The 12,741-nt window shown below is 42.0% G+C and overlaps 1 protein-coding gene across 2 annotated transcripts in view; it reads right to left on the bottom strand.

Moving 5' to 3' along the window:
* Positions 1–12,741, bottom strand: part of LOC140718199 (ephrin type-B receptor 2) — a 443,811-nt gene that overhangs the window by 123,086 nt on the left and 307,984 nt on the right. For both annotated transcript variants that reach the window (XM_073031645.1, XM_073031646.1), the window contains exon 7: positions 2,505–2,667. In XM_073031645.1, the coding sequence (XP_072887746.1) occupies positions 2,505–2,667 (163 nt within the window). The remainder of the gene's footprint in view (positions 1–2,504; positions 2,668–12,741) is intronic.

Below are 12,741 nucleotides of genomic sequence, written 5' to 3'. Positions count from 1 at the left end.
ACCTTGGAAGTTGTATCATTCAATTTTGCTGGTCAGTTCAGTCAGCACTGAGGACCCAGAGCCTCCCTAGTAAATTTAGCTTTGTCTACCAGGTGTACTCCCTGCCCCAGCTACTCTCTGTGATAATTCATCTGTCAAATGTCAGTGGTGGATGCTGATCAAAAGGAGATCTTCTTAGCACATTTGATCTGATAACACAATTCTCCATGAGTTCATCTCTACATTTCTAACTCTATCTTTTTCTAAATTCAGCAATATTCAGTCCTGTTTAACTAAAATTTGACTGATCTGGCAGGTACATGAGTGAACAGTCCTTCCTTTGCAAGGACTACACTCCCTCTATATTTGAATGCTGAAAGTTTCCAATTCTCATGGATCTGTAAGGCTGTAATTTTTCTCCAATTTTGTATAATTTCTTAATTTGTAGCTGCATTAGTGTTCTGTCTCTAATTATACCCTTTTATTCTTGATTCAGATTTCTGAAATAAAAAGAAGTGCTGGAAATACTCAATGAATCTGCAGGGAGATGAGAAATGGTTCAAGCTGACCAGTTGCGTCTCTCTTTCTTAGCAAAGAAAGTATCAGTCTGTATATGATAAATGTATCTGATGAGGCACGAGGTAATTTCAGTCGATGTCCCTGATGAAATACACCTAAACAGCAGGAGATCAGTAGCAAGCTAATAATTCCACTCTATACTAGCTACTTGGTTTTGTTTCCCAATCATAGCTTTTATTGGTAGTGATCCAGAGAAAGAATCAGATGAACTACAGCTACTGGGGTGCAACGACTAAACATCAAAGTGAACACATTCTTTCGAAAATGTAAATGTAGGTTACTGTGAATTACTGTTACTCAGGCATATACACAGATATGCTGCACAGCTATTTGGAATCTTCAATTTGAAGTGTTAATTTTATTTATTTCCTCACACAGCTTGGTCTGTATTAGTCTGACATCGGTGGTGGGGAAAATGCTAGAGTCGGTTATCAAAGATGTGATAACAGCACATTTGGAAAGAGGTGAAATCATCGGACAAAGTCAGCATGGATTTGTGAAAGGAAAATCATGTCTGACGAATCTTATAGAATTTTTTGAAGATGTAACTAGTAGAGTGGATAGGGGAGTGCCAGTGGATGTGGTATATTTAGATTTTCAAAAGGCTTTTGACAAGGTCCCACACAAGAGATTAGTGTGCAAACTTAAAGTACATGGTATTGGGGGTATGGTATTGATGTGGATAGAGAATTGGTTGGCAGACAGGAAGCAAAGAGTGGGAGTAAACGGGACTTTTTCAGAATGGCAGGCAGTGACTAGTGGGGTACTGCAAGGCTCACTGCTGGGACCCCAGTTGTTTACAATATATATTAATGATTTAGATGAGGGAATTAAATGCAGCATCTCCAAGTTTGCAGATGACACAAAGCAAGGTGGCGGTGTTATCTGTGAGGAGGATGCTAAGAGGATGCAGGGTGACTTGGATAGGTTAGGTGAGGGGGCAAATTCATGGCAGATGCAATTTAATGTGGATAAATGTGAGCTTATCCACTTTGGTTGCAAGAACAGGAAAACAGATTATTATCTGAACAGTGGTCGATTAGGAAAAGGGGAGATGCAACGAGACCTGGGTGTCATTATACACTAGTCATTGAAGGCGGGCATGCAGGTACAGCAGGCGGTGAAAAAGGCAAATGGTATGTTGGCATTCATAGCAGAAGGATTTGAGTACAGGAGCAGGGAGGTTCTACTGCAGCTATACAAGGCCTTAGTGAGACCACACCTAGAATATTGTGTGTAGTTTTGGTCCCCTAATCTGAGGAAAGACATTCTTGCCATAGAGGGAGTATAGAGAAGGTTCACCAGATTGATTCCTGGGATGGTAGGACTTTCATATGAAGAAAGACTGGATCGACTCGGCTTATACTCACTGGAATTTAGAAAATTGAGGGGGGATCTTATTGAAACGTATAAAATTCTAAAGGGATTGTACAGGCTAGATGCAGGAAGATTGTTTCCGATGTTGGGGAAGTCCAGAACGAGGGGTCACAGTTTAAGGATAAAGGGGAAGCCTTTTAGGACCGAGATGAGGAAAAACTTCTTCACACAGAGAGTGGTGAATCTGTGGAATTCTCTGCCACAGGAAACAGTTGAGGCCGGTTCATTGGCTATATTTAAGAGGAAGTTAGATATGGCCCTTGTGGCTAAAGGGATCAGGGGGTATGGAGAGAAAGCAGGTACAGGGTTCTGAGTTGGATGATCAGCCATGATCATACTGAATGGCGGTGCAGGCTCGAAGGGCCGAATGGCCTACTCCTGCACCTATTTTCTATGTTTCCATGTTACATGGTGTCCTGACCTGCTGAGTACTTTCAGCATTTCTGTTTTTGACTTTGAAACTTTTTTATTTGGAGATTATTGGTTTTCTAATGTTTGAGATCAATCAGGAATCATGACCACATACAGCCACATACAACAACAGCTAAGGCAAGAAGGTGCCTGCTTACCTTCTGTCATTGTCTGAAAATACATCTTTCCACTGAATTGCCCAAAGCCCGCCACAGTTCGTGCTCGTACTTGAAAGACGTAGATGGTGCCAACACGAAGATTGCGGATGGTGATTGTGTTCGTTTGGCTCTTCACAGTTGAGAAGTTGTACTTGGTTTGATCCTACACAACGAAGAAACCTCTCTCAGCTTGGTCTGTATTAATTCATGGGATCACAGAATGGTTACAGCATGGAAAATTATTCAGCCCATTCTGTCCATACTGGCTTTCTTCACGAGTAACTCATTAGTTCCCCAGCCCTTTCTGTGTAAAATCTTTCTTCAGTGTTTATTTATGTAATTCGCTAGAGGCCACAGTGGAACCTGTGTCCAGCACATCTACAGACAATGTCTTTCAACCACTGCACAAAAGTAGTTTACTTTTAATTCTGTTTAATTTACACCCATGACTTCTGTTTGTAGACTCCAACAAGACTAGGAAGCATAGTGAAACAGAGGGATCTGGGAGTAGAAGTGCATAATTCATTGAAAGCAGCATCTCTGTTAGACAGGGTGGTGAAAAGGGTGTTTGGCACTTGGCCCTCACTGAGTGTAGGACTTGCGACATTATGTCACAGTTGTGTAAATCGTTGGTGAAACTACACTTGGAGTACAGCGTTCACCCTGTTATGGGAAAGATATGGCCAAACTGGAAGGAGTGCAGTAAAGATTTACGAGGATGCTTCCAGGTTTACAGAATGAGTTATAAGAAGGGGTTGGCTGGGCAAGGTCTCTATTCCTTGGAATGAGGGCTGACATTATAAAAGAGTTTAAAAATATGATAACATTATATGAGGGGTGATTGATATGTTGGTGGCCTAAGGTAGAAGGAGTCGATTCCAAAAAACCTAGCACACTTATTTTTCAACATAGTTCCCTCCTACATATCCACACTTAGTCCAGCTGTCATGGAGCATGCAGATCTTGGACCTCCAGAAAGTGTCCACAGATGAGTGATTTATAAGTTCGTGGCCTAAGGTAGAAGGAGATGAGTTATCCAGCTCTTGATAGATGCACACGCAGGTCAACTCTTTGAGTGATTAGGCAGAAAGTTTGAAGTTAACTCAACTCCTTCAACCTTAGGCCACGAACTTATCAATTACCCCTGCTGTGGACACTTTCTGGAGGTCCAAGATCCGTAAGCTCCACAACCGCTGGACTAAGTGTGTAAATGTAGGAGTGGACTATGTTGAAAAATAAATGTGCTAGTTTTTCAAAAATTGACTCCTACTTTAGGCCACAACCTTATCAATCACTCCTCATAAGTTGGATGTTAACAGTCCAAAATTAAGGACTATTGGTTTAGGGTCAGAGAGGAAAGGTTTAAAAAGGACCTAAGGGGCAACTTTTTCATACAGAAGGTAGTGATAGCCTGTCAGGGAGTGGTTGAGGCAGGTAGAATTGCAACATTTAAGAAGGACTTTCATAGATCCATGGAGAAGAGGAGCTTAGAGGGATATGGACCAAACACAGGAAACTGGGATTAGCTAGATGGACAACATAGTCAGTAATAATTCAATGGGCCAAAGGGTCTTTTTCTGTGGTAACTCACTCTGAGAGCTTCCACAGTTCATTCTGTCCAGATCCGTCATTTTATAAACTTTTTATCACATCTTCCCTCAATCTTCACTTTTCCAAAGAAAGCATTCCCAGCCCTCCAAAACATCCTTATAGCTATCCTTGGCCAAGGAACCATTCTCATAAATGTCCTCCATACTCTCCCTAGTTCCTCCAAATCCTTTAATAAGGTATTTATAATTTTACACTTTAATCCAGTTGAGGGCAACAGTGTTCTCTGCCTTCCTTAATTTAAACCCTCCTCTTCCAGTGAATATTTAAGATTATTCAGATCCCATCCTCCTGTCATGTGAGGACAGCAGTATAAATTAAATGGTGAATTAGCGAGGTTGAAAAAGTGCTGCAATGTAGAGAGAATATGTCTAACATCATAAACATATTATGGCATGGAAGCCATTGTCCTATCGAGTCAATGCCATCTCCCAGTCTAGCCCTTTCCTCCACTGACTCCAAGGTGCTGCCAGTTTGTCTCCTGCAGGGTCATAAGAAGTAGGATGAAGAGCGGACTATCCAGTTGTAATGAGCTCTTTTGGCCTGTGTGGGGCACCAGACAGCATTTGGCTCTGAGTAAGCACCTTATATCGAACCTCTTGCTGAAAGTCATGGTACAGACTGAATATTGAACTTTCAGATACAGATCAAACAGAGCCAGGTAGCTCAGTGATAAGAAAACCTGTCTCAATCTGTAAAACTGTGAGTACAACCTTCTGTATCATAATTCTCTCTGGAAAAATAGATAGTGAAAGGTAAAACACTGAGTAATACAGTATCTTTCCAGAATTCTTCCATAGGTTTTAAGTTTTATGTTTTCATGTATGCAAGTTTCCGGGTCTCAAGGCTATTTCCTGGTCTAAGTGTCCCAGTCTAAGTATATCAGGTTAGAAACATAGAAAACCTACAGTACAATACAGGCCTTTCGGCCAACAAAGCTATGCCGAACATGTCCTTATCTTAGAAATTACCTAGGGTTACCCGTAGAACTCTATTTTTCTAAGCTCCATGTACCTATCCAAAAGTCTCTTAAGACCCTATCGTATCTTCTGCCTCTACCAGCAGCCCATTCCACACACTCACCGCTCTCTACCTTTTTTAAAAAAAACAAAAAAAAAACTTGTCCCTGGCATCTCCTCTGTACCTACTTCCAAGCACCTTAGAACTGTGCCTTCTGATGCTAGCCATTTCAACCTTGGAAAAAAGCCTCTGACTATCCACACAATCAATGCCTCACATCATCTTATACACCTCTACCAGGTCACCCCTTGTCCTCCATTGCTCCAAGGAGAAAAGGCCGAGTTCACTCAACCTATTCTCATAAGGCATGCCCCCCCAATCCAGGCAACATCCTTGTAAATCTCCTCTGCACCCTTTCTAAGGTTTCCACATCCTTCCTGTAGTGAGGCGAACAGAACTGAGCACAATACTCCAAGTGGGGTCTGACCAGGGTCCTATATAGCTGCAACATTACCTCAGCGCTAAACTCAATCCCATGGATGATGAAGGCCAATGCACTGTACACTTTCTTAACCACAGAATCAAACTGCGCAGCAGCTTTGAGTGTCCTCTGGACTCGGACCCCAAGATTCCTCTGATCATCCACACTGCCAAGAGTCTTACCATTAATACAATATTTTGCCATCATATTTGGCCTACCAAAATAAACCACCTCAAACTTACATGGGTTGAACTCCATCTATCATTTCTCAGCCCAGTTTTACATCCTATTAATGTCCCTCTGTAACCTCTGACAGCCCTCCACTCTATCCATAACACCCCCAACCTTTGTGTCATCAGCAAACTTACTAACCCACCCCTCCACTTCCTCATCCAGCTCATTTATAAAATTCATGAGGAGTAGACGTCTCAGAACAGATCCCTGAGGCACTCCACTGGTCACCGACCTCCATGCAGAGTATGAACCATCCACAACCACTCTTTGCCTTCTGCAGGCAAGCCAGTTCTGGATCCACAATGCAATGTCTCCTTGGATGCCATGCCTCCTTACTTTCTCAATAAGCTTTGCATGAGGTACCTCATCAAATGCCTTGCTGAAATCCATATACAGGTTTCCACCGCTATTCGAAGGTAGAGCATTCCTATGAAATGGTTTGTAAGCCGGAATGTCATAAAGTGAAGAAGCAATTACCATTTATTTATATGGGAAAAATTTGTGAGCGTTCACAGACCCAAAAAATAACCTACCAAATCATGCCAAGTAACACATAAAACTTAAAATAACAGTAACATATAGTAAAAGCAGGAATGAACTGATAAATATACAGCCTATATAAAGTAGGAATACTTTTCTGCAATTATTGCAGCACTGTCCACCATAGCGAAAATCTCACGCAAGCGCTCTCGGCAGAAACACACGGTGCAAGTACTCTCGGCAGAAGCACTCTTTCCAGTAACCTTTAAGCTATGGAGCTGCCAAATCATATCAAGTAACACATAAAAATACACAGCCTATATAGAGTAGAAATAATGTATGTCCAGTGTAGTTTCACTTACCAGAATAGGGAAGACAGTGAGCACACTGATGGTGTGTTAGGCTGAGTCGTCGAAGGTTGGGGTGGTGGGAGGTAGAGGAGACTGGGGTGTCATCTGATCGTCGTCTGTTTCCATCAGGGCAGGCAGGTCACTTTCTTCTATGACTGCCTGCCTCGATGTCAAAGGTCGAGGCTTGCCATCTGCTGTGGCTGATGTGGAAGGCTTGGAAAACGACAGTATGCTTGACTGCTTAACCTTACGCATTTTTCTATCGGTCAGTTCTTTGTAAGCACTCAAACCATCCTGCAAATATGCCCTAAACCTACGTACCCTTTCAAAATTAAAATGCAATCATTGCAGCGTTGTCAATCGCAGCGAGAATCTCACGCAATTGCTTCACGTTCAGTTCCTGGACGACTTCACTTTCCGGCCGTTCGCTACTGCGTTTGGTTTCAATTGTTATCCTTTCCTCTTAATCAGCTCTTCATCTCTCAGTTCTTGGTCATGGGATGCCAAAACCTCTTCAACATCATCTTCGTCAACTTCCACAAACCCTTAGCCAAACTCACTATATCCTTACTTTGTCCACCACAATCAAAACACTTTATTATGTCTAATTTTACACTGTGTAACACCCTTACGCGTTCTTTTAGGCTTTTCTGATACCTTAAAACTCGTCTTGCTAACAGATGCCCAAAGTAAATCGGCATAAAGCACAAATGCTCACAAGCACGTGTTTAAGCAATGACGGCTAGAATGCAGTTCTGGGGGAGGAACTTGGCTGCTCAGCGCATGCTGCCTTTTTTCATGACAGTGAAAACACCTTCTGTTAGCGAAAACAGGTAACTAATGTATGTCTTTCATAATAGCCAGGTGTCGGAAAGCAAACGTTCAAAAAACGGGGGACACCTGTACACTACATCTACTGCTCTACCTTCATCAATGTGTTTAATCACATCATCAAAAAATTCAATCAGGCTTGTAAAGCATAACCTGCCTTTCACAAAGCCATGCTGACTATTCCTAATCATATTATGCCTCTCCAAATGTTTATAGATCCTGCCTCTCAGGATCTTCTCCATCAACTTAACAACCAACCACTGAAGTAAGACTCACTGGTCTATAATTTCCTGGGCTAACTCTACTCCCTTTCTTGAATAAGGGACCAACATTTGCAACCCTCCAATCCTCCAGAACCTCTCCCATTCACATTGATGATGCAAAGATCATCACCAGAGGCTCAGCAATTTCCTCCCTTGCCTCCCACGGTAACCTGGGGTACATCTCATCCGGTCCCAGTGACTTATCCAACTTGATGCACATCCTCTTTCTTTATACCTACTGCGGCATACAAAAGTTTGGGCACCCCTGGTTAAAATTTCTGTTACGGTGAATAGCTAAGCGAGTAAAAGATTACCTGATTTCCAAAAGGCATAAAGTTAAAGATGATACATCTCTTTAGCATTTTAAGCAAATATTTTTATTTCCATCTTTTACAGTTTCAAAATAACAAAAAAGGAAAAGTGCCCGAAGCAAAAGTTTGGGCACCCTGCATGGTCAGTGCTTAGTAACAGCCCCTTTGGCAAGTACCACAGCTTATAAACACTTTCTGTAGCTAGCTAACACTCTTTCAATTCTTGTTTGGGGGATTTTCGCCCATTCTTCCTTGAAAAAGGCTTCTAGGTCTGTGAGATTCTTGGGCCGTCTTGCATGCACTGCTCTTTTGAGGTCTATCCACATATTTTTGATGATGTTTAAGTTGGGGGACTGTGAGGGCCATGGCAAAACCTTCAGCTTGCGCCTCTTGAGGTAGTCCATTGTGGATTTTGAGGTGTGTTTAGGATCATTATCCTGTTGTAGAAGCCATCCTCTTTTCATCCTCAGCTTTTTTACAGACGGTGTGATGTTTGCTTCCAGAATTTGCTGGTATTTAATTGAATTCCTTCTACCAGTGAAATGTTCCCTGTGCCACTGGCTGCAAACCAAGCCCAAAGCATGATCGATCCACTCCCGTGCTTAATAGTTGGAGAGATGTTCTTCATGAAATTCTGCACCCTTTTTTCTCCAAACATACCTTTGCTCATTGCGGCTAAGAAGTTCTATTTTAACTCCATCAGTCCACAGGACTCGTTTCTAAAATGCATCAGGCTTGTTTAGATGTTCCTTTGCAAGCTTCTAACGCTGAATTTTGTGGTGAGGACACAGGAAAGATTTTCTTCTGATGACTCTTCCACAAAGATCATACTTTGTGATCATCGCCCTCCTTATATGCGGATTCAACCAACCGCAGATCGGGAAAACCCGTAAGTTCTCTCTCCAGCACTCGTTGTTTGAGCATATACAGACTATTTTTTTCTTGTCACTATTCCCTACACAAAATACAGTATAACAACTATTTACATAGCATTTACATTGTATTAGGTATTATAAGTAATCTAGAAATGACTTAAAAGTGCAGGCAGTCCCTGGGTTATGAATGAGTTCCATTCCTGAGTCTGTCTTTAAGTCAGATTTGAAGTTGGAACAGGTACATCCGGTATTATTTAGCATCAGTTAGTCAAATGTTTTTCTTAGTATATAGTACATATTTTACCTTTCTATGCATATAAAATACTTAAGAAACATATGTATTTCAATAATTAAACCACTGCGTTGCTTAGTAATAATTATAGCTTTCATTGGGGCAGGGCCTTTCACATGCTCCATTAAAATTGTTCCAATCGTTGACCATCTGTAGCCTAATGCTTTTCCAATGACCGATGGCGTTTCACCTCTTTCCAATCACTTTATTACTTCCACCTTATTTTCAATCGTGATCGTGGTTATTTCCTTGAACAGAAACACTGCGGATTCAGAGTGTGCTGCCGGGTTCTAATGTCCACCACACTGAGACATGTTAAATAAAGTCCGAGGTTCCGCTGGGTCCTAAATACCACGGCACGGAGACAGGTTAAATAACAGACTTGAGCATCCGTGTTTTTTGGTATCCGCGGGGGTCTCGGAACCAATCCCTCGCAGATAAGGAGGGCTGACAGAATTTGTGCATGTGTCGCTGCACAGTGGAACAGTGCACCACCACTCCAGAGTCTGCTAAATCTTCTTGAAAGTCTTTTGCAGTCAAACGGAGGTTTTAATTTGCCTTTCTAGCAATCCTATGAGCAGTTCTCTTGCAAAGTTTTCTTGGTCTTACAGACCTCAACTTGACCTCCACCATTCCTGTTAACTGCCATTTCTAAATTATATTACAAACTGAGGAAACGGCTACCTAAAAATGCTTTGCTATCTTCTTATAGCCTTCTCCTGCTCTGTGGGCATCATTTATTTTAATTTTCAAAGTGCTATGCAGCTGCTTAGAGGAGCCCATGGCTGCTGATTGTTGGGACAAGGTTTGAGGAGCCAGGGTATTTATAAAGCTTTGAAACTTGCATCACCTGGCCTTTCCTAATGATGACTGTTAACAAGCCATAGCCCTAACAAACTAATTAAGGTCTGAGACCTTGGTAAAAGTTACCTTAGAGCTCAAATCTCTTGGGGTGCCCAAATTTTTGCATGGTGCTTCTTTCCTTTTTTTAAACTCTAAAATTGTACAAAACAAAAATAATACACTAATCTTGCTTAAAACATTGAAAAGAATGTTTTATCTTGAACTTTATGACTTTTGGACATTAGTTCATCTTCTACTCGCTTAACTATTCACAGTAACAGAAATTTTGACCAGGGGTGCCCAAACTGTTGAATGCCACTGTATATGCTCAAGCTTTTCAGTCTGCTGTAAGTCATCCCTACAATCGCCAAGATCCTTTTCCATAATGAATACTGAAGCAAAGTACTCATTAGGTACCTCTGCTACTTCCTCCGGTTCCATACACAGTTTTCCACTGCCACACATCATTGGTCCTATGCTCTCATGTCTTATCCTCTTGCTCTTCACATACTTGTAGAATGCTTTGGGGTTTTCCTTAATCCTGTCCGCTAATGCCTTCTCATGGCCCCTTCTGGCTTTCCTAATTTCATTCTTAAGCTCCATCCTGCTAGCCTTATAATTTTCTCGATCTCTATGATTACCTAGTTTTTTGAACCTTTCGTAACCTTTTCTTCTTGACTAGATTTACAACAGCCTTTGTACACCACGGTTCCTTTACCCTACCATCCTTTCCCAGTCTCATTAGAATGTACTGATGCAGAACTCCACGCAAATATCCCATGAACATTTGCCACATTTCTTCCATACATTTCCTTAAGAATATCTGTTCCCAATTTATGCTTCCAAGTTCCTGCCTGATAGCATCATATTTCCCCTTACTCCAATTAAACGCTTTCCTAACTTGTCTGTTCCTATCCCTAACCAATGCTATGGTAAAGGAGATAGAATTGTGATCACTATCTCCAAAATGCTCTCCCACTGAGAGACCTGACACCTGACCAGGTTTATTTCCCAATACCAGATCAAGTACAGCCTCTCCTCTTGCAGGCTTATCTACATATTGTGTCAAGAAACTTTTCTGAACACACCTAACAAACCCCACCCCATCTAAACTCCTTGCTCTAGGGAGATGCCAATCAATATTTGGGAAATTAAAATCTCCCACCACAACAGCCCTGTTATTATTACACCTTTCCAGAATCTGTTTCTCTATCTGCTCCTCGATGTCCCTGTTACTATTGGATGGTCCATAAAAAACACGCAGTAGTGTTATTGACCCCTTCCTGTTCCTAACTTCCATCCACAGAGGATGAACTCAGCAGGTCGGGCAGCATCCATTGAAATGAGCAGTCAACGTTTTGGGCTGAGATCCTTTGTCAGGACTGCTCATTTCAACAAATGCTGCCTGACCTGCTGACTTCATCCAGCTTGTTTGTACATGTTGATTTGACCACAGCATCTACAGTGTACTTTGTGTTCCACCCACAGAGACTCTTTAGACAATCCCTCCATGACTTCCTCTTTTTCTGCAGCCATGACACTATCTCTGATCAACAGTGCCACACCCCCACCTCTTTTACCTCCCCCGCCCCCCCCCCCCCCACTGTCCTTTCTGAAACATCTAAAGCCTGGCACTCGAAATAACCATTCCTGGCCCTGAGCCATCCAAGTTTCTGTAATGGCCACAACATCATCGCTCCAAGTACTGATCCAAGCTTTAAGCTCATCCGCTTTGTTCATAATACTCCTTGCATTAAAATAGACTCATCTCAAACCATCGGTCTGCATGTGTCCCTTCTCTATCATTTGCCTATCCTCCCTCTCAGGCTGCCTACAAGCTTTCTCTGTTTGTGAGAAAGAGCCTCTTTCTTCATCTCTTCAGTTCAGTTCTCAAGATTCCCAAGGCTCTCAAGGTTTCCCATGGTGCTCACAATGTTTCTCCATGACATTTCATTTTTTCCAAAGTTTTTTCAATATTCTTCCCATCTCGAGGATCCCTCAGGTCATTCTGCCTATCGTGGTCCCCAGGTCCCTCAAGTCTTCCCTGGATCTCAAGTTTGCAGGTCTCTCTGGGCTGTCAGATGCTGGCTATAAGGATGGAGATACTTTAATGACCTCTTTGGGCTTATGCAGGGTGCCAGAGAGTGTTGGGCTCTGAGGGTTTAGAGCAGCTGAATTGCATAATTATTGTTTAATAAGTCACTGGTCGTTTAGAGTTCCTTTTATTTTTCTTCAATGACTCACTCTTCATAATGCGGTCTCCTGCTGCCTTCTGCTTAAGCTTGCTAAGTTTACTTAGGGATAAACAGGGATTCCATGTTACTTGTATTACTTAAGCAGATGCCTGACTAGCGCTAATCATGGGGTCCTAGTTTTGAGAATGTTAGTTCTTACAATGTCATTCGGCCGAGCCACTGATGTTCTTTTGGAATTATTATGAATAAACTCTCGTCACCATCTCTACATCAGAGCCTGTCTTTCCTCCATACTTGGGATCCGATACTGCACATTGTGAAACCAGTCCCTTGATCCTTCCCCATCATTCAAGAGGATCATTGCTGATCTAATATTCACCAAGTTGATTTTCCTGTCTTTCCCTATAACTTTTCATCATTTGCTGATTATAAAATGTGCCTAGGTTTGTCTTAAAATCAAAAGGTTTGTGCCCCCCAGTTCTCTGGAACAAAAAGATTTGCTATATTCCAAATG

The sequence above is a fragment of the Hemitrygon akajei genome, chromosome 29 (genome assembly GCF_048418815.1).
Source record: "Hemitrygon akajei chromosome 29, sHemAka1.3, whole genome shotgun sequence".
Taxonomy (NCBI): Eukaryota; Metazoa; Chordata; class Chondrichthyes; order Myliobatiformes; family Dasyatidae; genus Hemitrygon; species Hemitrygon akajei.
The sequence above is the reverse complement of the archived record's forward strand: the minus strand, read 5'-3'. Positions and strand labels throughout refer to the sequence as shown.